Here is a 27,676-nt window from a genome sequence, read left to right on the forward strand (position 1 = left end):
TTACATTTGAGGATTTATTTGACAGTATTTAAACAGGGAATTTTTATTCCCTATTATGAAATTGGTTTCCTTTGACACATATATAAAATGACACATTATAATCCATTCCTTTATTCCCTCCCCTTACCCCCAAATCATACAGTTTTTTGGTGTCGGTTCTTTTATTTATTTTTACATCCCAAATATCTTACTAACAGCAAAAGTTAGTGTTTAAATGGTGGGGGTGGGGGTTAAGTATCATTTACTATAAATTTGATTCAATTTATTTAATAAGGAAGAAAAGTATAGGTTTCCTTGTTAGGAGCAGGAGGTGCCAAAGGAAAGCTGCAGACAGGTAGCAAAGGCATCATTTCTGAGATGAGTTTGCTGGCTCTTAACCCTGGAGCTCTTGCTCCACTCAGATTTGCTTTGCAGCATCTAATTATTGCAGGGGAGGGTTGCAGGGATCTGAGGAAACACTTGGGGAAGGGGGTTCAAGTTCCTGACCTCGGGCCTCTGGGGCTGCAGAGGCTGTCGATTATCTGAGGTGGGGTTGGATTAACCCTGCCCAGGGTGGGAATGGTGCCATCCACAACACTCCAGAGCAGTGCTGGCTGCCATCTTATTCTGTGATTCAAAAAAGCACTGCTGGAATGAACTCCAGGGGGAATGCAAACATGCTGGAATAACAGCTGAGAGTAAGGAGGAGGCAAAGAATAAAAATAAGGGGAGAAATGTAAAGCAGTTTTGAATGGAGGTACTACTGCATCCCCACTGCTCCTTGCAGATGGGAAGAGTTAATATTGCCTTCTCAAAAAAAAAAGCTTTAAAAATGCATTGAAGCCACTCCTACAAAAACATCTGCTCTGTCTCCGTGTGCCTTTCACTGTGCTCGTGTGACATTCGCACAGCCCCGAGTCCTGCAGGCCACTGGAAGGGCTCTGCCTGCCCAAGGGCCTGGGGTTCTTGCTGGTGTGAATCCATGTGATGCCCATGGAGCTGCTTTGCTGTATCCCAGCTTGAATCCAGCCCATTGTTCTGTCAAACAGGCAGCCAGTGCCTGTTCCCACTGTGTGAGCTGGGGTGGGATGTTGCCGGTGGGGTGGGACATGGGAGGGACCCCTCACCTCGGCTGTCTGGGCTGGTGGAGCTCAGCACGTGGAACTGGTGGGTGGAAAACATCCAATGGAGTCATTACTCTGCACTGCTGGTGAAGGGAAGGAACATCTGCAGCTGCTGAGGATGTTGTTCATCTCTCCCCTGGCCAGGAGACATGTCCTGGGAATAGTGCCCCACTTAGCTGCCTTTTGTAGTTATTGGGCAGAAATGCATCCATCTGAAAAGATCCAGTGCCTGGAAACAGCTTGTCATCCCATGACAAGGAGCTCAGTGAGCAAAACATTTGTGCTGATTAACCTGTGTTTTAGTGCTTATGCAATGTATTTTCCCTCATGGCTGAAACCTAGAGGGTGAAATTACTTCCCAAAATAGACTCAAGCATCTTTCATTAGAAGATATTCCAGTATTTGAAAGAAATCAGTGAATAAAACCTCCCAACAGCTCCTTCCATAAATAAGAGATAAGGATCATTTTATCCATTGCAGAGACAGGCAGAAGGAGTATTTAGGAGAAGGAGTAAACTGAGATTCATGTCCAGTCAGTAGTGCAGCCTCAGAAGAGCCTTTGTAGTCTGGTTACCCATGGGCAAAACAGCTGGTTTAGAGCTGCATTGAGAGAAACCTGAACAAGTCTGGGGAAAAGGTTGATGGGATCTGTGCAACCAGTTTTTAATTTTTAAGAGGGGATTTGGGAATGCAGAATGTCATTGTGGAAACAGGATCCTGTGACTGAGCCAAAGTGCTTGAGAAGAGGCTTAGCCAAGGTTTCAGGTTCAAGGTGTCTTTGTGCTACAGGAAAGGGAACATTCTTTAGGGGAACTGATTGATCCAAGTCAATATCTCTGGCTGGAAAGTCAATAAAGACAAGATGGTTTGGGTTTTAGCTGGGATTAGGCACTTGGATTCAAATCTAAACTTACCTGTAGCTGTCAGCTTGGACCACTAACCTGATTTGCCATATTATTGTGATCATTCAGTGGTGCTACCCAAGGAAAAGACCTTTTTGCAATGCAAACTTTTAGTACCTTGCCCAAACCTGCCATCCCTCTCCTGTCTGGCTTGTGGTCCCTGTATGATCCACAAGTTTGTGCAGCTTTACACCTTTTTGAGAAACTTCTAACACCCAAAAACCATGGTCAGTTTTATTGATGGGTCTCACAGTTGAGCCAAATCCAGGACAGTTCCTAGAGATGGTTCTTGTCCCTCTGCCACTTCAATCCATGATGCCCCCCCAGGTTTTCCATGCATTTGTGAGAACTGTGTTATTCCCTTCTCCCCCTGCTTTGGCTGTTTTGTGAACCAAAAGGAGGGGCTTGTGTTTGTGCCAGGGATCACATAAGGGTTTTACCTGCAGTGGCCTTTTAGGGAGCTACTGAATCCTTACACTGCAACAGCCTCATCTCTTTCTCAGCTTTATATTTCAATTACAAAAATTGTAGCCATTGCATTGCCAGAACTGAGTCCTCCAGGAGAGTTATTTTCCATGGGGAGTTATACCAGGTGACACTGTTGACATCTCCATATGGAGTAAGATGTTTTGTGCCTTATGAAAGGCACAAGTTTCTAGCCTTGAATTTGATATTTTTTCTATTTGTCTACCTGGAAAAGAAGGTAACTTTGTGTCCCTTCCTCTCTTTCTTCCACTCTCCTGTTCTCTTTTGCTCTGATTTACCTGGGGTTCTGTCAAAGTTCTGGCACCAAAGTTTGCTGTAACTTTGAGATCACACAAAGCATCTGATCTTCACATACTTGTTGTACTTTTTTTTAAAGCAGACTGATGTGGTACGTTGTAAACTGCCAGGAGCACTTGCTAATTTAGTAGTTAATGACAGTCACAGAGAGTGTTTTTCTTGCCCCTGGAGAGGTTTTAGACACAGCTGGGGTAGATTTGCCACTATCAATTATGCACAATTTTAAACAAGAATTGGCCAGCAGGGGCCTCTTTTTTTTTTTTTGCAAAGTACAGAGCGTGAAGAATGGGAATATGGCAGCTGGTACCTGCCTGAGACAGGGAAGATATATAGGAGTCAAGAAAATAAGGGAAAGATTAATAGCTTACTATTTTTAAAGTTGCAGTTTCAAATCAAAAGTTTAAATGCTACATTTAAAAGTGGCCCAGTGGTGGTTGGTGGTGTATTTTTGTTTTAATTCCAGCATCCTAACTTTGTTGCAAGGCTTGATCTGGCCCTGGTATAGCCACAAGTAAGTCAGTAGTCTCTGTTTTTAAAAGCCATCTGGGGAGTCAGGATCCTGTCTCAGGTATCATGGTGTGTTGTCTTTACATCCTTAAATGAAAACAAGGTATGAATTTGATGGGATTTAATGCTTTAGGTCTAATTTCACAGACAATAGTTTTCTAAAAAGGGCTTGGCTTTGGGCTCCACTCCACCAGTGTCTATCCAGAGCAGCTCCAGGTGATGGGAAATGCCAAGGATGAGAATCTGACCTGAGAAAATGGCTCAAGTCTAGAACAGTCAACATCTGGATCCATCCAGGTCAGCCTCATAAAACAGCTGGGTTTAAATTACAGGACCTAAAGGGGTAGAAGGCTGTGGCAGAGCTTCAGTTCTCTGGAGATGTGAAAGCAGCTGGATGGAAGGGCAGTGGAGCCATCCTGGAAAGGGACTCTCCATAGCAGGAGGAGTGTTCCTCATTCCCTAGTACAGGGATACCAGGATTCAGGCACACAGCACTTGCTTGTCTTATGGCAACACTCGTAATTTTTCATTATAGGTACTTTAAGTGGTGACATTATACCCAGAAAACAGGAAAACCACCACCAAATAAATTCTTCCAAGGACAGCTCTGAGCACTGCCAGTTGTTAATAACTTGGATTAACTGGGTTGGCTGCCATCTGGAACAAATGCAGCTCAGGATTAGTTGAGTGCTGTTGTGTAGGTCAAAAAAATCTTCCTTCACTTATTGTGTGGTTGTGACACATTTTTCCAAAAATGCTGTCTCACAATCAGGTGTGAAATAACAATTCTGCCACCTGTGCCTCACCTTCTCCTCTCTCCCTTTGAGAAGGGATGCCACCAGGATGCCCTGGTAACCTCCAGGATCTTAGATGGTGCTGTCTGAGTAGCCAGAAGTGACTGGAATACCCCTTTGGAATGCCAGATGGCTGGTAGGAAAACAATGTTATATTCCAGCTGTTAGAACTGGAATATATTCCATCGTCATCCAAAGGCAACCAGCTCTCATTTGACTGGGTACACAGTGAAGGTGTCATCAACATTATTAATTTGTTGGAATTTAATCTCTAATGTGTCTGGAAGCTGCAAGAGATCAGATCAGTGATGTCAACTACAGTGAGGAAGAAGCAGGATTCTGACACTCATTTTGCCTTTTAATATTTGTGTTAATGGTTTTATTATCAGTGCAACCTGCGAGAGCTGGACCTTCTCCTGGGAGATGGAACAAAGGAGAAGGGACAGAGCTGTGCTTGTGAATCCCTTGGCTCCAGTCCTGCATCCAGCAGCAATGTTGCCACTCAGTGGGAGTCAGGGGGATGTTTGTCCTCAGAGACCTGGGAGATTCCACCCAGTTCTGCCCCACAGAGCACCAGTCTGTAACTGGGAGCACCAGTCTGTAACTGGGTGCCAGTGATTTTTGGTTGCCCGTGGGTGGATGCTGAGCCTGTGACACAGGATTGAGGATTCCTGGAGCACCTCACCTGGTGCTGACTGACACCACTCACCTGTTGGAGCTGAACTAACAGCCCTGGAAGGGGGAGCTGTGCTGGATGCTAATCCAGCAGGATAATGTGGTGTACTTTGATATGAGGCTGTGTTTCCTCGCCTCCCTGTCTGCCAGTTCTGATGACATCTGTTTCATATTTCCCCTTGATAGAAGTTGTGACACATTACAACGTACAAAGCCTGGCTGATTCCTAAAGTGAGCTTTACAGAGGATGCATTTATGTGAAAAAAAATCACACTTGGTGTGTGAAAGGGGGCCAAGCTCTGCTTGGAGATGAATCCAGTGCTTGCAGGGAGTTGTTCCAGTTACTGCTGGATCAAGGTCATGGGTGCAGCTCTCTGTCTTATGGGGATTTCCAAGAGAAATCCAACAAATATTTTACCTGGACAGCTGGAGGGTCAGGTTTGTTATGTGATCAGAGTCACAGTAGGCTGAGAGAGGGACAGAGGTGAAATGTTGCTCAGCAGTACCTTGAGGAGCTGCAGGAGATGTATCACATAGCCAAGGCTAAGGCTTCACAGAGTGCACACGTAAATGGGCTTTACTCATGTGAGTAAACCTCCTGGGGCTGCATAATAGGCTGTGTGGGGTATGTGTCTCCTTCAAAATGGTAATAAAGCTTTCTAATTGGAAGTATTTTAAGTCTAGACTGTAGTTCTGTCAGTGGTTTTCTCCTTCATCTTTTTTTCCTGCTTCTGAACGATTTTAAACTGACAGCCCTGGGGAGTGTTGTTTTCTCTTATCTATAGGAGATGTGTGGAATGGCAGGGTGAGGCATCCCACCTTCCCCTGGAAGGACCCTTGGACTGGGGGTTTGTGCTGTTGAACAGCATATTCTGTGTGTGTTGTTATATAGTGGATGTTGGGGGAAAAAATCCATATTAGCAGGGATGTCTGTACCCTCCCACATCTTCCCTGCACTCTTCTTTAATGGTGACACCAGACTGGATAATAAGCAGCATCTTGTTTAAAAAGGAAGGGAATCTCAGACAAGGCTTTCAGAGTTCATTTTGTTGGCAGCTTTTTAAGTGGAGTTTTTTAGGCTCTTCTGTTTCAAATACCATAATACTTTTTTGTGTTAGTAACTATGAATTACGACAAGCTTTCTTGATATGCCAGGTTATAATCCTTTAGTGGGTTTGTTTATTTGAGAATATAATAGGAAGCCGTATCAATTATCATGACTGTATAAATGTTGTTCCTCTCTACTAGAATATTCATCTTGAGACACATCATCAGATGTTACCTGTTCTGACAATCACGTTTTTGTGCCATTGTTGGGCAACAGAAACAAAGAAAAACAAAATGTTAAGAGTGTAAGGGATAAAAGAGTGTTGAAACTGTTGTTCTTTTCCTGTCTTTGGAATCTCCAAGATCTTGAATGTTTTATTCCTGGCTGTTATTTTGTTACCACAGTGTGAATAGAAGTCATTATCTGTAAACATTTGAGAAGAGAGATGATTTTCATAACTTTAAATCCTACAAAGGATTCTCGTAATCTGCTATGTGCACGCCAAGGTAAAGCTCAGCCTTTCATCTGGTCTGATCCCACCCAGTCAGTGTAAAATGTTCCTTTGGTGACTGTCTAAAGCACGCAGAATCTCCTGTGAGAGGCAGACAAAAATGAAAATAGGAAGCCTGGCCTTGAAGGCAGCAGCAGGAGAAGGTGTATTATAAAGAAAGATGTATTTGCAGCCTTCAGGTCATGCTCTCTTGGTAAAAACTCATTTTCATAGGTTCAAAGGAAGCCTTATTTTTTATTTTTATTGCATTAATTGTTCAATGTGATCTTTGTGTAGATCTGCTTTAGTCTCCAGTAGCTGGGGGACAGGGTACTCAGGTCTGCTCAAGCTCAGCAGTTTGTCAGGAATTTTCTACTGAAGAGATTTTGAACATAAAATTAACAGGACCATTACAATGAACCAAGGTGCCAAGGGGGATCAGTGTGAGATGGGCACAACAGTTTATGTGCACAGTGTGGTGTGCCTGGGGTCAGGAGTGGTGGATGTTGTTTTCTGGTTCTGCATCCTTGATCCAAGTCAGGCTTTTGTGTCACCCATAAGAAATGAGTTGGCAAGTCCTACTCCATCCTCTAGGGAAAAGCTGTTCCTGGTGTGGAACCCTCACCTCTGGCACTGAGGGGCTGAGCCTTTAAGGTGCTGAGCAATTCTCTCTTGTTCAGACTCAGTGGGAATTGCAGGTTTTGATCTTAAAATGAAGCATTAATGTTTGCTTTCCACAGTGTCACCAGCAAGGTCTGCTGGGCAGGGCTGCTCCCCGTGCCCGGGCACTGCTCCCTGAGGGACAGGGACTTGTCAGCAGCAGCATGTGCCATGTCTTATGTCCTGTTACTCATCCTACTTTCAAGGATGCAGGACAGGAGTGGGAGCCCAGAGGACTCCCAGTGTGGGGAGACAAGGACAAGGACAAAAGAAGTGGAAGTGGACTAAAACAGCAAGAGGAAAATCCCTCTCATGGGCACCCAGTAGTGCAGTGCTGGTTTTAGGGAGGAATGCACAGTACTGGCAGACAAGCCCTTTTTCTGTCCTTGACAGGAACAGCAGACATTTGAATTTGCCTTTTGCAGCATGTCATTGTGACTGTAGTTGGTAGTTGGGTTGAGAAGCTGGATCCAGAGAAATTCAGAGGTAAGTACTGGATGGTGAGCAGGCTGTGACAGACCCTGAGGGAGGCTCCAGCTGGAATTCCCTCTCTGGTCTCTATGCCCAGTGTCACCCTGTCAGTGCACACAGCACACACAGTCAGTGTGCCAGAGAGCTGCTGCCTTGCTGTCCCAGAGACCAAAAACCTGTGAGGACAAGGAGCAGAGGAGAGATCCTGTGCCTGTGCTCGTGTGGGTGACACTGCAAGTTTGGGTGCTACTGTCACTGCCATGTTTGAGTGTGCTCTTTGTTTGAGTAAGGATTAACTCATACTCTGAAGGTAACAGGTGATGTTCTTGGGGTGTTAATGCACTTAACTGTTATGTTCTCCATAGGGTATTTTTCTTTAATCTGCCCTACGAGTCCATCATGGAGCGACTGTCCCAGCGGAGGACGGATCCCATCACTGGGCAAAGGTTTGCACTCCTGCCTCATGTTTAACATTTTTCAAGACTGCCAGTGAGATGAAAGCACCAGGTAGACTTCATAGGAATCTCAGGAACTCGGGAATACTGTACTCTTGCTTAGGGATTCCTTAAAAGAAAAGTTCACTTTCATAGCACCAACCCACCTTCCTGCTGCAGCAGCTGCTCCTCTCAGAACTGGGCATTTTAAATCCTGGAGCCTACAGGATTTAAAACCTACAGGAGCAAATAGCTCAGGTCTAACATTTTAATGGTAGCTGAATTAGTTGGTAACATAATGCTGAGGGAAGATGTCTGAAACCAAGCCTAAATGCAAATGGTTTTCAGACATTCCCATGGGAATTTTGAAGGCTTCCCAGCTGGGGGAAAATGGAAAACTTGCTGCATTTTACTTCCCCAGGCTCCTGTGATGGTCCTGTTTGCTGGGAGGTATTAATACATTTCCTGCTCAGTAGAGCAAACTCGTTGGAGCCACTGAGTCACTGGAAGGTTGGGCTCTCCAACGTGGCAGTTCTCGCTGGCATCACATCCCCTTGTCTCCCCAATGACCTTCAGCTTTACTGCCTTCTCCCCCCTTGTTTTTTGGGGAACTAGTAACAAATTTGTCTTCCCAAATACCTGCTGGAAATGGTGTGTGTTTACAATTTCACTTGTGGCCTGTTTTTATGATTCCCCACACTTAAATTTTTAAACCACTATTTTACTTTTCTAAAGGTTGAATCCTACTGCCTCGAAGACAAATACTGAGCCCTCAAAGATTAAGGCCATAAATACTGGATTTGTCCCAAAGTGAGAGCTGATTATTCAGACATCTCACTCGAGGTGCAGCATTAACTTGTGACAGCAGCAGTGATTTGCTGTAACTGCTCTCTTTGCTTTAGTAATGAGCGATGTGGTTGTTCAGCAGAAATGAACAGGCTGAAGCAAATCATTCACACATCTTTGCATTTCTTATCATCAGGATTAGTATCTGTTCAGTATCTGCTCCAGTTAACACGCTTTCCTCTTCCAAACTCTGGGTTTTATTCCTCCCCAGTTCCTGGTGAATTGAATTGTTTTAGGTGCTGTGTCTAATCCTTGGCATCGTGTTAAAGCTGCACCACTGCAGGGCAGGGGAGAGGGTGGCCTCCAGCTGTGCCCTCAGTGACTCTCCTGTGGAATGGACTCTGTCCACATCCAGTACCAGCTGCAGCTGGAATGCAGCTCTGTGCAGAGACCCAAACTCTGCTTCTCTCCTTGCCTTTTCATCTATCCCAAAACCATCAGAAAATTTGGCTGTACAGAAAGAGGGATAAACTGGTTTTGTGTCAGGGCAGAGGAGGCATTTACTCAGAGTTAGAATTACCAATTCCCGTGGCAGGGAATTTAAACACCTGATTGCAAAGGAGCTTTTAGAGATTGTTGGGAGCCTCTGGCAATACTGGAACTCCCTCAGAATTCCTTTGGTGTCATCTGGCAGGACTCTGGGGATGAGAACCCTCTGTCCTGCTGAATCCTTTGTTTTAAAACCCCAACCTAAAGTAGAAAGAGGCACATCCAAGGAACTGTGATAGTCGAAAACATGGAGTATCAGGAAATGGGTGCTGAGTCCTGAACTTGGGCTGACACAGTGGCATTTCTCTCTCACCTCCAGGTACCACACCACATTCAGACCAGCTCCCACCCCAGAGATCCAGGCCCGGCTCAGGCAGAACCCCAGAGACCAGGAAGAAAATATTGAGAAGCGCCTGGAAACCTATTACAGGAATGTCAAGGACCTGGAGGAATTTTATGAAGAGGCCTTTTATGTCAATGCTGACCAAGACCCTTATGTTGTCTTTGAGTTCATAGAAAGCTGTATCATTAAGCCCCTTCCATGTAGGAAATTTAGACATTTGTAATTAAAAAGGGTGGTTTCTGGAAGAGTTGATTTTAAATTTTTCCCTGTAATATTTGCAGTCAGGTTGCTGAAGTGGCAGGTTATCACAAGGGAAGAGGAAGTCAGCCAAGCTGTGTTAAATTTGGAGCTCACCAAGGCTGAGTGAAGTACAGAGAGTAAGAAACTGGGCTTTAGAGGAAATTTTTTTGGCTTTTGCTTCATGATGTAAAGTATGAAACACTGTGGCGAGGGAAGTCCTGTTTAATTCAAATATCTTTTTCTGAGTAGTAGTTTTGTCTTAACTATGCAATACCCACGAAGCCAATCTGGAGTATTAAAGCTGTTAGATGTGTTTGTGTCTTAATTCACCCAGTGCTCTCCACTAAAACCACACAGGCACTGCTCTGTCCCAGGCTGCTGCCAGCAACCACTAAAGAATGAGGAAAACAAAGCTCCCAGCTCTGCAGTGAACTGTCCCCAAAGACAACACAGTGTTTGAGATCAGGGTGCAGAGGTTTTTACTCCCTTGTCAACTCAGATTGCTTAAAAAATGCTGATGAAACCCTCTGCAGAAGCACCAGCCATCCCTGTCACCCTGTTCTGCTGGGCAGGAAGACTCAGAACAGCTGGAAAAGATGTCCAGAGCCACAGGAAACTGGCTGCAGGTTCATCACTTTCAGAACCCAATCAAGGACCTAACGAGCTGCAGGAGCAGAGAAGTTACTAATTCTGTTTTCCTGGGGGAAGCACAGCTCCCAGCCTGTAGCTGCCCTGACTGGGCTGTGCCAGGGCAGGTCGGTGCCCAGGATTTTTGCTCTGGCTGGATCTGGCTGCAGTAAATGCTCAGGTAAGTCTTTCCTAACTGGCAAATCTCTGATGAAAGGCACAGCACTCGTTTAGCTGTCTCAGATTCTGCACATCCTTAATGCTTGTGGGAAAGGGGTGTGATTTGTGCTGTGGCTCAGAGGGGAACTGCGTTTGATGCCTCTATTACAGCTCCCTCTATTCCTCCCTTGTGTGTGAGTGTGAATTCCCCCTGACCAGGGGATGGGGAGGAGCTTCAGCTTTCTCCTGGAAGTCTCTGTGTCTGGGAATGTGCAGGAGGGAAATGCCTTCTCCCTTCAGAGAGGACAGGCCTCTAGAAGCCTTTTGGTTTTAGATGACTTCTCTGACTTGCTGTAAACAGCTTTGGGTCTTTGTTGCTGTTATTAACTGCGTGTGTCTGAGTCTGTTTGGAGAACTGAGAGATGTACGTGCCAAATTTCCTTCTTGTTCTTCCTGAGTAACTTAAGGCAGGAAGACCCTGGTTATCTGGATGGCTATGGAAATATTGTGTTATTTTGGGAGGTTTTAAAGTCAGAATTTTCAATACCTTTGGCAGGGTTGGTGAATGGGTGTTAGTTGCAGCCTTGAGGGTCGGAAATCTTAAAAATCTCAGAGTGAGTATCTTTGAAATCTAAGAAAGCCAAATCCAAGCAGCTGAGTCCTGGATGCCTCTTGCACTGAGAAATTCCAGCTCCTGGTGCCAGGCTGAGGCAGAGGCTGCTCCCAGGGCACAGGGCTCAGCCACAAACCCTCGTGTGCAGCTGGGCAAGGCATTTGTAACAGTCCTACCTGTTACAAATGTGCTGTTTGGTAACTGCTCGGGCAGCTGGTTTTTATGCCATTGCTATCAAGACATGCTGTAGCATTCATGCATAATTGGGAGCCCTTCTATTAATAATACATGGGAAGCTCATCTTGCTAATATCACCTTCATCTGAGCGTTCCTACTAAATATTTTGATAGATGAAATGGGAAGAGAGTGTATTTAAATACTGTTTGTACTGCGGCTGGGGTACAAAAGGGACAGCGCATCTTTAATTAGACAGGTACATCTGCTTAATTAATTTAGCTGTAAAGCCCTTTTTCCTCTTCATTCTTTCATCTATATGCGGGCTCTATATTAGTTCTGCTCCGCTGGTTCCATAGAAACTGAGAAAAAGAGCTCAGTCTCATTGAGATGCACTTGGCATGTCTGGGTATGGAGTCTCAGGTCAATGGTCAACCCCCAAGGGTTTGCAGCAGGCCTGAAGTGCAGAACATAAGGGTTAGCAGAACATGCTAATACTCATGTAGAACTCTCCCTCAGAAACAACTAAAACAATTGACATTCATTTAATTACTGTAAACGAAACAGCCCCTGCATGACTTTGCATAGTAAAGCCTGTTAATGCCAAAAAGGTTCAGTGGGTGGAAGGAGGAATTAGGCTTTTATAATTGGAATGCAACACTTGAAAACCAATTTGGTAACTGTGCTTGATTTTATTAGCATCTGATTCTGGCAAAACAAATGTTAAGCAATGAGAAAAACAAGGTAAAGAGGAGGTGGGAAGAACACAGCAGGGATTAGATTTTACCTATTGTACAGCTTGTCTGGGTCTGGAATGGACATCTTCCATCACTCTGCTTCCCAGAGACACTTTGCAGGGAGGGCTGCTTGGAGGTTGTGCCATACCCTATATGTTATGCTGTTCATTACCTAGTTGAGCAACAAGATGTTTGTCCAACTGCTCCACAAACTTTTGTGCCACCTGCTCCAGACACCAGATCCTTCAGTGGTGGAAGGACACTTGGACACCCCTGGACAGGAGACCCTGTACCTCTGGCACCATCTCTGCAGGAACCCCCTGTAGCTCCCGGATTATTTCCCTGCTCTTACCTCTCCCCGAGGTTTGGATGCTGCTCAGGTGATGGCACCAGCCCCAGCCATTAACCCTGACCTGCTCCATGGCTCTGAGGAGCAAGAATGGCTCTTCCTCATCCTCTCCCTGATGCCAGAGCTGTAGGTGGCACCTGAGCTTCCAGCAGTTGTGCCTGCAAGGCTGTCCTGCTTCCCAAATGGGAAGTCATAGAGGAAGGGCTCTGTATTGGAGAGATTACACTTGTACAAACAGGTCTCCTGTAAAGGGTATTTTAGGGCATAACAGTGTGATCTGTTGGCCTTCAACTAGGACTGTGTTTGCATTTAGTTCTTTTATGTCAAGAAACCCTTAATGAGGACAGAGTAAGTGGTGTTGTGTTGCTCATGATCACTGATGATACATTAGCCCGTGGAAATCCTGGTAAATTTAAGGAAATCAGGGAGATACTTATTGTCTTTGTGCATTAGCAACCATAGCATTTCCTCTCTAGAAATATGCCACGGGATTAATAGGATGAGGAAACACACAAAAGGAAAGGGTGACTGAATGATGAAGGCACTGACCCAGAGCTGAATTGAGGTAAAAGGCAGCAATGAGGTCCCCTGTCACCACTTCCAGAGCAGGGGGTGTAATTTGGAGACAAGACTGAGTCCTCATGACCCCAAACTTCCACCTTCATTCCAAAAATGGCATCCAGCATCAAGGCACTGAGACACTGTACAGTCCAGAGCTGTTCTGCTTATCCATCAAATCTGGATTAGCCTGGATTTCTTCATCCCAGTGGAGGAGGGATAAACTCTGTTATCAGTGTGAGTAGCAAATCTTACATGCTATCAGAAGCTGCTCATCAAGGACAGTGACACGTTAGCTTTGGAAACAGAACAGAATCTTTGGCTATTAATTCTCAGCTGCAAGAGCAAATACCACAATCCTTTAGGAAAAAAAAAAAGCAGCAGTGCATCAGGAACCCTCAGTGTCTGCTGGTGTGATTCTCTCCCTGGAGATGAGGCACCATAAACAGCCAGAGTGTTCACCACCAAATGGTGAAGTAGTTGAGGACAACCTTCAACTATTCATTTGTTTGAAATATCCTGCAAAACTTAGGCAAAACCATAGTGAGATAAACTCCCTGATTCTGTGGGATTTCTTCTTGCAGCACTTCACCTCGTGTCTCTGCTATGTGTTAGTTTGGGGAGGCAACTCCATTAGTGGCAAAATAGCACGAGGATCTGGCAGCAGGTGCTCCCACCTTGCTCCAGTTTGCCTTTCCCATGGGATGAAGGCAAGAGGTTTGATTAGGACAGTGTGTGGGCTGTTACACTGCTCCAGGAACGGGACTAACCTCTGTGTTCCCAGAACTGCACATCAGGAGTCCAGGAGGCAAAAGGTCTCCTGCAGCAGCCTCAGCTGCTCACCGGGCAAAAAAACCCCATCAGAGCAGCACCAGGGGTTAAATGTTACTGCCTGAGCTGGGCTCTGCTATTCCAGCCTGTGCTGGTTAAAAATGCACTGAGGGACGAGTGCTGGTTTAAACAAAAATGAAATCACAATTCCTGTGTACTGTTGTGAATGGGTCAGGTGAGAAGTGAAAGCTTCGTGCCAAAGGATTGCCACTGGCATGCAAAGCTGACATTGTGGGCTTTAAAATTCCCCTCTCCCAGCAGTCTGAAACCAGGTTAAATAAACTGGCAATGCTAGACTGAGTATGTACTGCCTTGAGAGACAAGGAAAATAAACATTAATGCCGCCCCATTAATGTGAGGTGTGCTAAGCTTCTACATGGGAAAGCATTAAAACTCAATCCAGGGAAATTCAAGAGTTCCAGAAGTAATCACCAGGAATCAATCTGATCTGTTATCATGCTGAACCTTTGGGTCAGCCAGACTGAAAACACTCCAGCAGATCAGGATATTTTTATGGTTTCTAAGCCACTATCAAAGAAGTGACCTTTGACTTTTTCTAAGAGCACTGGCATGGTTCTGCAGAGCTCCCTCCCCTTTTCCACAGGCAGGAGAGTTTCTCAGTTGGAACATTTACTGATGAGCAGGTCACGACTGTCAGGGCAAGGACTTGCAGCTTCCACTCCGAATACTTTCTCAAGCCTCTCCTTCCCTCCCTGGGAAGGAGACCAATGTTGTCCCAGGTCCCAGAGCTGGCCCCAAACTCCACACACGTTGGGTATCGAGGTTACTCTGTGTTTTACTGGATGCCATCACGAGCTACATTTCCTTTCTTTGCAGACACACTGAAGTAATTTCAATTTTCAATGCACAGCAATAAAAAACTAAACATTTCTTTAATACAATTATGGTACCACTTCCAAGGATATTTACAAACGAGGCTAATTATTTTACAGATGAATGTGCTTCTGCTGTTCTAGGCTACTGTAGTAATATTATTCTCAGCACAATCATGCTTATGCATGAGACACCGAACAGAAGGACAGCTGACTTGTTTAATGTGAGCTGAACAAAAACTTGTTCCTACTGAAGGTGAAGGAACATCACCAAAATATGCATAGTCATTGAATCGAGGAACCAAGCACCAATCACACATGCACTGTTGGGAGACTGATGCTGTCAGGACAATTCCATGATTTCTCAACAGCTGTAGAGCACCTCCCACACAGTTAAAGTGTCAGGAATCACAAACAGGGCGACACCTCTGCCACTGATGCTCTGCAGAATGGAAATACATAAACTCAGGATTATTTGACAGTTAATGGATTGAAGTTAACAAGACAAACTGTACCAGGTAACCAGACACGTTTTGGAGGTGTTATTCCTCTAACACTGCATAGGAAGTTGAAAAAGATTCTCCTGCTCCTGGTAGGAACAGATGGCAAAGAGAGAGAGATGTTTTTTCTGATAGGACAGTCAGAAGGCAAAATAAATGTCTGGGCTCAACCACACTACATCATTGGTGTGTTTATGAATCTCTGGATGAGGGAGTCAGGGTTATCCCAAAGGAGCCTACAAGAAAGATGGAGAGAGACTATTTACAAGGGCCTGGAGCGACAGGACAAGGGGGAATGGCTTCACACTGACAGAGGGCAGGGTTAGATTGAATATTAGGAAGAAATTCTTCCCTGTGAGGGTGGGGAGGCCCTGGCACAGGTTGCCCAGAGAAGCTGTGGCTGCCCCAGCCCTGGAAGTGTCCAAGGCCAGGTTGGATGGGGCTTGGAGCAACCTGGGCTAGTGGAAGGTGTCCCTGCCCGTGGCAAGGAGGTGGAATGAGATGATCCTAAAGGTCCCTTCCAACCCAAACCATTCTGTGATCCATGAATAGCTTCACCAGCCTCCTTGGCCTTACCTAGAGCATGTCAGCCATGGTGGGGGTTTGGTTTGGGGTGTTCTCTTTGTTTGGGGTTTATTACTGTGTTGCTGTGAAAAGAGAAGCTGTCAGCTGGGAGCGATTGCTTGTGTGTCAGACTTGTGTAAAATTGAATTCCTGGATGAGGGAGACTTGCAATTTAATTGAAAATAAGGTAAATTAGTAATGTTTTTGGTAACTGAGTTACACTGGAAAAGATGATTCCTGTTGGTAGAGGGTTAAGTGAAGCCAAAGGCAAATACATTGGCAAAAGCTGGGAAGGAGTTAGTTCAGAAAAAGAAAGTGGGGTAAGAGACTAAAGAGCATTGGAAATTATATATATTATTAGTGTTTAATCTAATTGCTATTAGTTTCATAATTATTACATTTAAAAATTATTTTTACTGATCCCTGTTTGACCCAGGCAGCCAATATCCCCCTCCTGACTTCAATAGTGTTACAACAGTAACGAGGCAGTTACTCTTCTAGACTTTAAGGGGAACTGCTGGAATGGCCAATTTCTTTCCTGTGGCTGTAACTGGCACGTGCTTCACTCTGCAAGGAACTGGAGCCACAAATTCTTTTGACAGTTTAATATTCTGCAGCAAGTGCCAGCGCTTGTTAAAAAGCAAAGGGAGCAACTACAAGCTGAAACCTTCTCTACCCACCAGGACCATTCCAGAGGCAGCTCCATGTTCCCGTCCCAGCTTTTGGGAAATGACACAGTTGGGCAGAAAGGACAGTTCACACTGTGCTCAACACTTCAGTTGTCAGTGTCCAGCTGCTGAGCCTTCCATGGGGTGCTCTTCCAAACCTCTTTTAAACTGGCTCTTCCAAGTGTACTCCTGTTTCTGGAGCATGGAATGGGCTCTGGACTTGAGGAGTTTCCAGAACCTCTGATGTTCTATGTACAGGGCTGTGGATGAGGTGTTCCCCCTCCAGCAGAGTCCGTGTTCCTGTGCTCTGTGTCCTTCGAGGCTGAAGGGAGCTTATGGAGTAGAGAAAATGCTTTCAGTCTTTGCAGAGCTTTTCTCTAGAACACAGGAGAGTCACAGAACGTGCAAGGTCCTTGCAATAACCTCTTGATCCATTCAGGATCTGCAAATAAGAAAACAAGTTGTTCAAAGCTGGGGGCAGAGGTGAACAGAGGAATGACACCTGAGATGCACAAAGAGGAATCCTGAACAGTTTGTATATATTCACCATGCAGGAGTAGCTGAGAATTCAGAGGAATCCAACTCCATTTCTGTTCTGGAATTTTAAGCAATGCCAGTTTAAATTCCACCTCAGCAGGAGACAAAATGAAGGTGAAACACTCTGTGCTATATCCTTACACACTCATCTAAATACCTATATAGGAAATAAATTTAAAGGTTCACCATGGCACAAATGTACTGTTCTCATTTTCTAAACTGAAATTAGATCCTTCGCATAACACAGTCCTTGGTTCCTGTTTCTTTGTCCCTCTTCCATAACTGGATGCTAATATATTCAACCTGAATATAAACTAACTGCTGTAGCATTCCAGCACAGATTGTGTTTACCCAGCTCTCATTAAAATGTGGATTTATACATCAATTTCTGCAGTCACTGATTAGTAATTAACACGTCAGACAACAGGACGCTGTGAAATGCAGAGCACTAGAGCTTCACATGGTAACTGCCTGAAAGAGAAAAGCCAATGAAACTAATTCAAGACATTTTGCAGATAAAAGTTAAAAAGCCCTAATCCTGCCCCTTTTGCCAAGGACAATTTACCTTCTGGGGTTGGGTGCCGTGCAATGCTGTCGTGAAGCAAACACCTCCTGTACACCAGACTCTGACAGGACTGGTAGGTCAGAAAGCACCTGTGGAAGGACAAGGAGTTTTATCAACATACCACTGAAAAAGGCTTCATCATTGGCCAAAAATTTTTTAGCATGCAGGAGAGGAGGTGAAAAGCTTGAGGCTCCTTAAGGCCATGAGAATTTACCCAAAGTAGCACATAGTACCTGTTAGGCAAAGTTTTATCTTTGTGGCAGACTACTGTCTTGCCAAGGCTTCAGGGACAATCTCAGTGAACCCTACACAGGAAGATTTAATTTTCTAGATGTTCCAGAACTTGTCTGACTTCTCAGTGTGCCTGTTTTCAACCGTTTTTTGTTAAATTGCTTTTGTTTTCAAACACTGAAGGAGCCAGAACACACCCTTCTTCACCTGATGTTCCACAAAGGGTGAGTTGTCCTTAATTTTCCCTTGCCTGCTTTTTCCCTGTCCCCACCTTCCCCCCACGTGGGGAAAAAAAAAAAAAAAGATGATCAAAAAGCATTTTATTATAAAAACACTGTACTGCTAAGGAACCAAATCCAATCTCCTCTCTCTCTCGTGGAAGAGGACAAATAACAGCCAGCAAACACTGCAGCATGGATAACGTGTTTTGCGAGTTTTTACTCCAACACTAACAAGCAGTTTAGGTGAACTCTTAAAGTATGTTTAAATGATCCAGGGGAGGGTAAAACCTCCTGCAGAGCCCATTACCTGAGCCAGATGTGCCCGTTGGAGCACACGGCCTGCTTGCGGTCGGTGAAGGGCAGGATCTCTTTGCACAAACTGCAGTGCTCCGGGAACGTCTGTTTGTTCATTTTCTTCAGGATGTGCCCAATCAGCACCTGGAACACACAGGAGTCAGCAGGGATTACAGGAACACAGCTGAGGGGTGGAAATGCCTCCCAGGGTACTGTGGTTTCAGAAAGAAATGAAGGTGTAAGAAACGTAACACACCACTAAGTGTCCATTTATTCTCCTCGTGTTGTCATCTCCCAAAGATTTCTGTCCCACAGTAAAGGGACACAGACCTGAAAAGCAACAGTGTTAAGCTATTTTAAAAGTACTGAAGGCACTGGTATGCTCATGACTATCACAGTGGATGTGCTAAAAAATAATTCCTGTTCAGAAATCTCCTGGATGCATGTCCTTAGCAGCCAGCTTGGAGTATAGTGGAACATTTATGTGATCAAATTTGTCTCTGATGTTTCAACAGATATAAACCATATCCTAAGGATCTTTAAAGTGTGACAGCAAACTGAACAGATAAAATACAATCTAGAAGTCAGCTTTTAATGACTATAAAACAAGAATCTTGTTTCTAAGATAAGAAAATCAACCTCTCAAACCTTCAATTCATAGTAACTGGATGCTGTAACAACCCAGCAGTTGTGCCAGAATACTTTCCCAGTGAGTTACTGATGGCCACACTTGCCTGTGATTCCAGCAGGGAGAACACCACACACATCAGTAATGGACATGTGCTTCCTTCCCCTGTCCTTCTGGATGCAAAGTAAAGGCTGATTTTTTTAGAGTTCAAGTGATTTTAGAACTTAGGGACTGAAAAGAACTGTTCTCTGCTCACACAAAGAGGTACAGAGACACCTGAACCTTTCTTGTCACTGAGTCTTAAAAGCCAGGAGGCTGATGCAGAGTGTTCCCACCTGTCTCAAGCTCTGGAGCTGATCCTTCCACTGAAGGCTCAGGGAGCAATGCCAAGACCTGATGTACCACCTGAACAGCCACAGAGCTCAATTATAGATACTTTCAGAAATGATACTTCTGCAGCTCTTAAAACTGAAACTGCAGCATAACTGACTAGAGGAAATGCATCCAAAATTTAGTTTTGCAGAGATGACAGATTAAATGAACTCAGTCATGAAAACAAACATCTCTCTCAATTAGTACATGTTTTAAGCCACTGAGAGCAGCAGAACAACGCTGGTCCTCTCCCTTGTGCTGCAAAACCTCAGGCATGATTATTCTTTATTGCACCTGATCCAAAATGCACCATCTCTATTTACATTCCTTCCTATCCCACAGATTGAAGGAAGGACAACTTAAGCTGAATGCTCTGGAGGAGCTGACTGGTAAGGATGACACGATTGCACTTCTCTTTCCCATCCCAGCTGTATGTTCAGGAGGGGGGAGAAGGAAATAACTCCTAACGTGGAATCCCCTGAGCACAGAGGTCACTTACTCGTGCTGTTCTGTCATCATAGCCATCATCAGACATTAAGAAGTCACAGACTCCTCTGGTGGGAATGCTGGTGTTTTCTGTAATCCATGTGTGTAGATAAACTTCTCCCAACACCCGTTTCATGTGTTCCCGTGTCAAGTGCATTTCCACGGCCTCAATCTGGGCCTGTACTTCAAGAAGTTTTTCCTCCATTGGCTCCCGCCCTCCAGTGTCACTTGACTGGTGGAGAGAATCCTCTGCAGTGTCATCTAAGTCCACACCTTTGCCTGTGTCACACAGGCTTTGCTTGCTGGCTTGTTTCGAAGTTCCTTCCTCTTGATCATCCTCAGTGCTGCCCATCCCAGGGGAATCCGAGATCAAGATTTTGGCATCCTCGTGTGAAGGTCTCCACGTGGCCTCTGAGGGAGCTTTCTGCATGGACTGATACAAAATCCTCAGGAGAAACAGCTTAAACCTCCAGAAGTAAGTGGAACCACAGCTCTCAATCTTATTATCCAGTGCCTCCTGTAAGAACTGAGGAATGTGCTTATCCTTCAGAATTTTCCAGCGCACAAGATCCGTCAGGTCCACCTGCCGGAAAAGGTTCTGGACGGAAGATTCCAGGAGCTGTGCAGCCGCCTCCTCGAAGGTTTTGAGGGTGACAAACTGAACCTGGTAGTTCTTGTTGACGGGGTGCAGCCCGTTGGCCATGCCCTCGGTCGTGATGACCGCCAGGTACGCCCCGCACGGGCTGACAGCAATTCCATGAGTCCTGACGGAGCCAAACACCTCCGAGAGCTTGATCAGCTGGTGCTCAAACTTCAGAGCCACGTCTGTGAATATGGGGATGAGCTGCCTGACCTTCCCGTCGCTGGAGCAGGTGTACACCGTGCCGTTCTGCTTGTCCGCCGTCATGGACACGATGGGTAGGGAGTGGAGCCCCGTCACGTGGGAATTGTGGACCTTCAGGCCCGCCTTGGAGATCAACAGGAGGCACCAGAACACGTAAGGGCCCCTTGCAGCCACCACCAAGCTGCAGCTGCACTTCTGGTAGGGGTGGTAGAGGGGGATACATTTGATGCTGTGCACGGGCAGCTGGTCCATCTCCTGCCACAGCACCACGGGCTGTCTGAGCGTGAAGTAGCCCTTGACCGCCTTGAGGTTGACGGGGAGGATCTTAACGGGGCCGTACGCGCTGCCCACGATCAGCCCGCTCATCTTCCGGTTGTTGTGCTCGTATTCCCACCAGGACAACACGCTGGGCGAGCTTATCCCGGACTCTATGGTGTTGCAGGAAGTAATGGACTCCTTCCCCAGGAAGGGGAGCTGGAACTGCCACACGGCGATGTTGCCGTTCTCGAAGAGCACGGCCAGGAGCACGCTGCCGACATCCCGGCACTCGTTGTTGTGCTTCACCTGCTGGGTGGTGCAGGTTCCCGACCACTCCATGCGCACGGGGGCCTGCATGCTGTGCCGCCGCTGGAACTCCGGGAAGTCGCCCAGCTCCCCGCAGGGAGCGTCGGCCTTGCAGAGTTTGTAGCCGGCCTCGAACAGGCGCTCCCCGTAGAGCTCGGTCAGGTCCACCAGCTGCACCCACTGCAGCCGGTTGAGGTTGGCGTGGATGGTCAGCCGGTTGTCCATGGTCAGGGCGGCCAGGAGGCACCTCCCGTTGGCGTCACAGCCCAGAGGGGACCAGCTGGAATATTTGAACCCCCTCATGGGTGTCAGGGACTTCCCCTCGGGGTTGAACACTCGGTCCAGCATGAACGTCTGGCTCACGGTCGGATCCACGGAGCTGGCAAACTTCTCCTTGCACTCAGTCACCTCCTTTTTGGGGCCAACCTGCAAGACAACAAAAAGAACTATTAAAACAATTGTACAACTAATTTTTTAGCAATGCTTTCTTGGATTTAGTTCCCACTTGAAACAGACAACCTACCCTACGTTGTTGCAATGGTTAATTAAGGTCACTCCTAAAGATCTCAGCCTCATTAATGCCCTGATGAACTTGTATGAATTTGTATTGTTTTGACGCTCAGCTATTGAATTTTTTTGTCTGCTGAATCAAAGGGCCTGTTTTCATACTGCTGTATAATATTTAAAGTGTAAAGCACTCAGTGTTTCAACTCTTCCATGTTCTTAGCATTGTTTCAGAACATGAAATCAGATCCGCAATAACAGAATTATTATTTAATAAAATATTCACCCAGACTTGCCAACTTTGTAAAAAATCAGGTATTCCCCTGAAGGACAAAGCAAACCCTGCTGCAAAAATCCTTCAGCTTAGGCAGCAAACCAAGGAAGATTCCTACTTAAAATTGTACTGAAATAACTGCACTGGAGCTCAAGTGATTCTTAGAAAAACACAGAACTTTAGAATCCCTGAAACCCCCTCAATATTGGATCACATTTCCCCTGGACATCACTGGGATATGTTTTTTTTTCTCCCCTGTGCTTTTAAAACACATCAACACATGAGATCCTGCAGGAAGTTGTGTGGAGAAGGGGCAGCTCTGTGGTGGCTCCCCAGGAGGGGGATCAGGATCCCAGAATGGGTGAGGATGGAAGGGACCTCAGTGGGTCATCTGTTCCATTCCCTGCTCCAGCAGGGCCATCCCAGAGCACATGACATAGGATTGTGTCCAGGTGGCTCTGGAATATCTCCAGTGAGGAGATTCCACACTCTCTCCGGGCAACCTATTCCTGTCACTGCACAGTGAAGTTCTTCCTCGTGTTCAGGTGGAGCTTCTGGGGCACCAGTTTCTGCCCATTGCCTCGTGTCCACGTGGTTGGCAACACAAAGCAAAATCACAGGATCAATTAGGATGGAAAACACCTCTAAGATCATCGAGTCCAACCTGTGACCCGACACCACCACGTCAACCACACCATGGCACTAAGTGCTACAATCCCCTCTTTCCTTAAACACTTCCAAGGACGGAGTCTCCTTCACCTCCCTGGGGAGCCCCTTCCAGTGTCTAATCACCCTTTCTGTGAAGAAATCCCTCCTGATGTCCAACCTCCGTCTCCATCCCCGTGGCACCACACCCCCCCCCCCCTTTATATATTCACACACACTAACGAGGTGCCCCTGAGGCCGTGCCGGGCGCTCACCTTGAGCAGGCAGGCGGTGGCGGGCGCGGGCACGGCGGTGCGGTGGATGACCATGTCCTGCCCGCCGCTGTGCACGTCGCTGAGCTGCTCCAGCACGGCGATGCTGCGGGCCGTGCTCACCGACACCCGGTGGTCCTCGGACCACGCCAGCGGCTCCAGGCCGCTGGCGCCGTGCTGCAGCCGCACCGCGGGCTCCCGCCGCACGGCCGTGAGGCGGAACCCGGCGCTCGCCGCCGCCTCCTCCGCCGCCACCACCTCGAGCCTCAACGGCGGCTCCTCCCGCCCCGCCGCCGCCATGTTGCCACCGCCTCTCGGGCCGCGCGCACGCGCCGCCGCCGAAGCCCCCCCGGGCGGGCCCGGCCCGGGGCTGCCCCCTCCTCTGCCTGCGCGCCCCGCGGGGCCCGGGCGCGAGTGGAGGGGGAGCGGGGAAACCCCCGAGCTCCCCGCGGCGCTGAGGGGTGGGAAGGAGGTGACGGAAAGGCTCCAGTACCCGGGAGGGGGACCTGGGCTCGCCACCGCCCTGCCTTCACGGACCGGGCCGGGCGAGGGGCGGCCCCGGGGGCCTGCGGAGGAGAGGGAGGGACATGGCGGCGGGAGCGGGGCCGCGCGGGATCGGCCCGGTACGAGCGGGACGGGCGTGAGGGGAGCGGGAACTGCGGGACACGGGACACTGCTGGACACCACGGAACACAGGACGTGGGACATTGCGGGACATGGGACTGTGCGGGACAGGGGATACGGGACCCTGCGGGATACAGCACGTGGGACAGTGCGGGGCAGAGGACTGCGCGGGACAGGGGAGCCTGCGGGGCATGAAACACAGGACACGGGACCCCGACCGGCCCGAGGATCGGGGGCTCAGCGTCCGACAAGTTGTTAAATGGGGCTTTTGGGTCCCCCCGCATCCCCCGAGCCTGATCCCACAGCGGGGCTCGCAGGGGTTCCCCGGGTCGCGGTTTCGGGGTCGGGCAGGTCCGAGCTCCCCCGAGCCCCGCGGGTGGGCTGCGGGGGGACAGCCCAGCCCTGCCCTCACCTATTACCGGCCCGTGGGTGATGCTCCCCCAGCTCTCTCTGCATCATCCCCGGATGCTTTAAAATGCTGCCAGGGAGGGGAAGTCTCATACTTAAAAGAAATCTTCTAATTGTGGGCGTGCTGTAAGCTGCAGGAATAGGTGCTTTGTTTTGAGGAAAGGAGGATAAGAACGGATTAAATACACGTTTTCAGTTTTAAAGTTGTTGCTAGAGTGGTTCTGGGCTGTTTCAGTTGTTATTCCGAATTTTAAAATTCTTCTTAAAATACTGTGCTTAAGGGTGTGTGAGTAAAGGGAGTGACAGGATTTGTCCTGATTGTATCAGGTGCTTTGAGATAGGGCACCCCCACTTTCCTGATGGTGGTCGTTGGTGGAAGGAGGTTTGGTTTTGTTGTTTGCCCAACGTGAAGAAACAAATAAAAAAAAAAAGAAGAGAGCTGGAGAACAGTGTGGTTTGTGGGAAGACAACTCAGAGTGGGGAAGAGAGAGGGGAAAAATGGGATGAGATTCTGCTGGTATCTCACATGTTTCAGGAGTTTTGCAGTTGTTGTGGGGAAGAACAAGTTCATTGAAAAAGGGCTGGGGGACACTGAAGATCTTTGGGGACCAAAAGAAGTTTAATTTGCTAATTCACTGTTCCTGGAGGGATATGGGGAGAGCGAAAGTTTTTCTTAGGTGATTGAAGATCAGCTGCAGAAGAAGAAATCAAGAACTCAGGAAGGCTGAGAGTTGGCAGAAGCATAAGTTGGAGAAAAGTCCAGGCCATCCCTTGTGCCCACAGAAAGAGGGAATCCTGCAGGCATGGCTTTAATGTGGGCTGGAGATCTGCAGAGCTTTTGAGAGGGGTTTTTTAAAGTGTGTTCTGCTCAGTCACTGGAGAAGGCGGATGAAATCCTTTAGGGAAGAGCACTTAGATATGACTTCAGATTTTTGAAAGTGTCAGAAATCCCAGACATGGTGGTGGATCTCCTGGAGTAGCAACTGTGCAGCTGCAAAAGTCAAACTTAATTTCTTTAATCGTGGAGTGGGAGATTCCAAAAATAAGGGCTCTGTGGGCTGGTGTTTATGTTCACCAGGATATCACGTTGCTAATTTTCGGTCATTAATGACTCCTGGTTTGTTTGTTCATGTTGAAGCAACCTGGTGCTCTGAAGAGGAAGCTCCAGTCACCACATGGAAACCCACCTGAGAAACGCCAACGGAAACCATCCCTGAACACCTTCAGGAAAGGTGCCACAGAGGCTGACAGGAGGGAGAAGGGGAATCCACCACAAAAGCCAGTTCCCAAGAAGCAGCTGACTGACAACCGAAATGAAAGCCAGAAGAGCAGACCTTTCATTAAGACGTCCAGCCTGTTCAAAAACAACCCAGATATCCCAGAAATTCACAGGTATTTGAGACAAATGGGAGGGAAACAAAACCCCTTTCAATGCCTTGATACTCAGTGTCTTGAATTCTTGCCCTCGCTTGGTACTGTAGTTTCTTTGCTGTTTGTATAGAATGCTGATGTATAATTTTTAACCCCACTGTGTGCTTTGTTTGCTTTGTTTGCTCAGAAAAGCAGTGCAGCAGGTGCAAGAAAATGTTTTCACTACGGATTCTTTCAGCCAGTTGGACCTCCATCCTCATCTGGTGAGTGGCAGGGAGGCTGCACAGCTCAAAACATGATATTTTTTTGGTGGGGAGCAGATCAGAGAGCTGAGAGAGGCACCTTTATTCGTGGTGACCTGGGCAGGGTTGCCAGTACTTCACCTGATTCTGTTGCAGTCTCTCAGCTCAAGGTGCTGGCCCCTGACCTGACCCAAACACAGTCCCAGCACCTTCACTGCTTGCAGCTGTAATACCAAAAAACCTCAGAAAACCAGCAGTGGTGTAATTCTGATTAATTAGAAGAACTTTGAGGACATGAGAACTTTACATTTGGTTGCCCTGAACCAGTTATATAGAGAATAAATATCAGTCTTCTGGTTTTTGCTCTTTTTGCTACAAAAAAATGACAAAAGGAACAGTTTGACAATGAGACCTTTACTGCTCTTTGTTGTCTCTCTAGATCTCCACCATAAACACTGTCCTAAACATAAGCAGCATGACCAGGTAAGCAAATTAATATAAAATCTTTGTGCTTCACTACCCATTAAAGCCAATCATCTGTGATTGTTTCATTATATGTAATTGGTTTGTGAAGACCACAGTGCCCGATGTCCCATTTGCTTTGGGGTTTGTTGCTTCCAAAGTTTGGGATGGGGAAATAACTTGTTGGTTACACAGCAGGTCACAGCTGAAGGTGGAACCTGGGAGTCCTGCCTTCTAGTTTGGTCCTTGAATCATAAAACCTGATTTGAATTGATCACATCTGATGCCTGCTTGGAAATCACCTCAACTGATGTAGCCACACAGCAGAGATGAATGTGTGGAATTTGGAGGAAACAAATTGCATAGGAAAGCTGTTGGATTCTATCATCTGTCTCATTTGTATTTCCTCACCTATTTGGTTTGTCACACAGTGTTCAGAAGCAAACAATTCCTGTGCTCCTGCAAGGCAGAGATGCTCTGGTGAGATCTCAGACTGGCTCAGGTCAGTATTGAATTGTCAGTCCCCTTCCTTAGGGCAAACCATGACAATCCCAAATACAGAACTTAAACCTCACATTCCCAGTACAGCTCATACAGTGCCAGGCTGGGAAGGCTGGTGGGGGCCAGGCTCTGAATGCAGTTTAAGAATGGTGGGACAAATGGTGCTTTAATTTGCTGAAGTGCTGTAATTGCCACGTGGTTTTCTTTTGATGGAAAGTTTTCTGATTTTCTCCCTTTCAAAAAGGTAAAACTCTTGCCTATGGGATTCCACTTGTACAATCTCTGCAAGGAATGGAATCCAAAATACAGGTAGGTGCAACAGAATTAAATATATTTTCTTCTGATAATAAGATTAATAAAAATAAAATCCAGCTCTTGTAGTCATTACTGTCTCTTCTTGATGCAGAGATCAATCAGTGTGTCTTCCCCTTTATTTGTGCATGTGATGTGTGTGACCCTCCTGTTCTGTTGAGATACAGCTGATCCAAGATCAATGTCACCCATTCCCCATTGCTCCTTGGAGCAGGGTAAACTGCAGATGGGCTGAATTATCAGGTTTGGAGAAGGTAGAGTGCAGGAGAGACAATGGTCTGGAGATGGGGAGAACTGAAAACAAAGCTCATTGCCTTGTCTTTGAGATTAAGTAGTCTTTGACATGGAGTGAGATTTGATAATTGCTCCCAATGTGGATCATCTGGCTGACCAGGAAATGCTGCTGCAGATCTTCCATCTTTTTATGGAAAGAGATCATCCTGACTTACAGGTGGAAGTGTTTCCAAGCCATCCTAGGTAGTTACTTTCTGCAGGTGTTACCTGTAGGTTGTTGCTGTGCATCAAACAGGGGAGTGTTTGTGCAGCTCAGAAATACAAGAGTGGAACAACGTGTGTGTGGAATAAAATGTTGGGTTTGACTGTGAGCAGGTTCCCAGGAGGGAAGAGAAGCCAATACAGGATTGATAGGTGAAAGACTTGATTTTTTAAAAAATCTGTGAGGTGGGAATACCCTAAAATGTTGTGTACAAACTTGTACTAAAGCCCTTTCAGAGCTCTCTGTGTTGTCTAAGAGCTGTGAGGTGTGGAAGGGCTCTGTTTCTCAGTGCTGCATTCTTAGTGGACCTGATCTTGTGTGTTTGCAGCGCAGTGATGGCCCTTATGCACTTGTACTCGTCCCAACAAGAGAGGTAGGTGGCCTTTTTCCTTCTGAATCTGAGTGTCTGAACACTGATTTTTAAT

General features: G+C 46.7%; 3 protein-coding genes and 1 long non-coding RNA gene across 11 annotated transcripts in view; 3 read left to right on the forward strand and 1 right to left on the reverse strand.

Moving 5' to 3' along the window:
• The window catches only part of AK8 (adenylate kinase 8), a 67,690-nt gene extending 57,580 nt beyond the window's left edge, over positions 1-10,110 (forward strand). For all 6 annotated transcript variants that reach the window (XM_032708448.1, XM_032708446.1, XM_032708447.1 and 3 more), the window contains 2 exons: positions 7,799-7,879; positions 9,522-10,110. In XM_032708448.1, coding sequence (XP_032564339.1) covers positions 7,799-7,879; positions 9,522-9,768 — 328 coding nt within the window. In that variant the 3' untranslated portion in view covers positions 9,769-10,110. The remainder of the gene's footprint in view (positions 1-7,798; positions 7,880-9,521) is intronic.
• A 4,597-nt stretch (positions 10,111-14,707) lies between these two features.
• On the reverse strand, positions 14,708-23,069 carry GTF3C4 (general transcription factor IIIC subunit 4). Of its 2 annotated transcripts, XR_004360578.1 has the most exons (6): positions 22,839-22,992; positions 19,746-21,566; positions 18,260-18,390; positions 17,501-17,589; positions 16,411-16,840; positions 14,708-15,108 (listed from the first exon to the last, which is right to left on the reverse strand). XR_004360578.1 is itself a non-coding variant. In XM_032708444.1 (5 exons), exons 1-5 carry the CDS (start codon positions 22,890-22,892, stop codon positions 16,776-16,778), a joined length of 2,160 nt encoding a protein of 719 aa, XP_032564335.1. In that variant the 5' UTR covers positions 22,893-23,069; the 3' UTR covers positions 15,938-16,775. The 2 variants fall into 2 exon arrangements, 1 of the variants encoding a protein (XP_032564335.1); XM_032708444.1 differs by lacking the exon at positions 14,708-15,108 and having other exon boundaries at positions 15,938-16,840; positions 22,839-23,069.
• On the forward strand, positions 16,546-17,316 carry LOC116797151. The gene is made up of 2 exons (XR_004360580.1): positions 16,546-16,933; positions 16,973-17,316. It is a non-coding gene; the product is annotated as an uncharacterized LOC116797151 (long non-coding RNA).
• Positions 23,070-23,409: 340 nt separating the features above from the next.
• The window catches only part of DDX31 (DEAD-box helicase 31), a 47,017-nt gene continuing 42,750 nt past the window's right edge, over positions 23,410-27,676 (forward strand). Inside the window, exons 1-7 of one of the 2 annotated variants that reach the window (XM_032708445.1) lie at positions 23,410-23,458; positions 25,006-25,259; positions 25,426-25,501; positions 25,920-25,963; positions 26,374-26,444; positions 26,688-26,752; positions 27,580-27,624. In XM_032708445.1, the coding sequence (XP_032564336.1) occupies positions 23,423-23,458; positions 25,006-25,259; positions 25,426-25,501; positions 25,920-25,963; positions 26,374-26,444; positions 26,688-26,752; positions 27,580-27,624 (591 nt within the window). In that variant the 5' untranslated portion in view covers positions 23,410-23,422. The remainder of the gene's footprint in view (positions 23,459-25,005; positions 25,260-25,425; positions 25,502-25,919; positions 25,964-26,373; positions 26,445-26,687; positions 26,753-27,579; positions 27,625-27,676) is intronic. The other variant, XR_004360579.1, reaches the window with a different exon arrangement.

This window comes from Chiroxiphia lanceolata, chromosome 21 (genome assembly GCF_009829145.1).
Source record: "Chiroxiphia lanceolata isolate bChiLan1 chromosome 21, bChiLan1.pri, whole genome shotgun sequence".
In the NCBI taxonomy this organism is placed as follows: domain Eukaryota; kingdom Metazoa; phylum Chordata; class Aves; order Passeriformes; family Pipridae; genus Chiroxiphia; species Chiroxiphia lanceolata.

What these genes read in the sequence shown, in the direction of transcription:
- GTF3C4 (XM_032708444.1), bottom strand. Translation starts at nt 22,892, where the DNA reads ATGGTCATCCACCGCACCGCCGTGCCCGCGCCCGCCACCGCCTGCCTG. An exon ending in CCACCGCCTGCCTGCTCAAG is followed by an intron (nt 21,567 to 22,838) that starts GTGAGCGCCCGG and finishes GTTGTCTTGCAG; the next exon opens with GTTGGCCCCAAAAAGGAGGT. An exon ending in ATGATGACAGAACAGCACGA is followed by an intron (nt 18,391 to 19,745) that starts GTAAGTGACCTC and finishes TGTGTGTTCCAG; the next exon opens with GTGCTGATTGGGCACATCCT.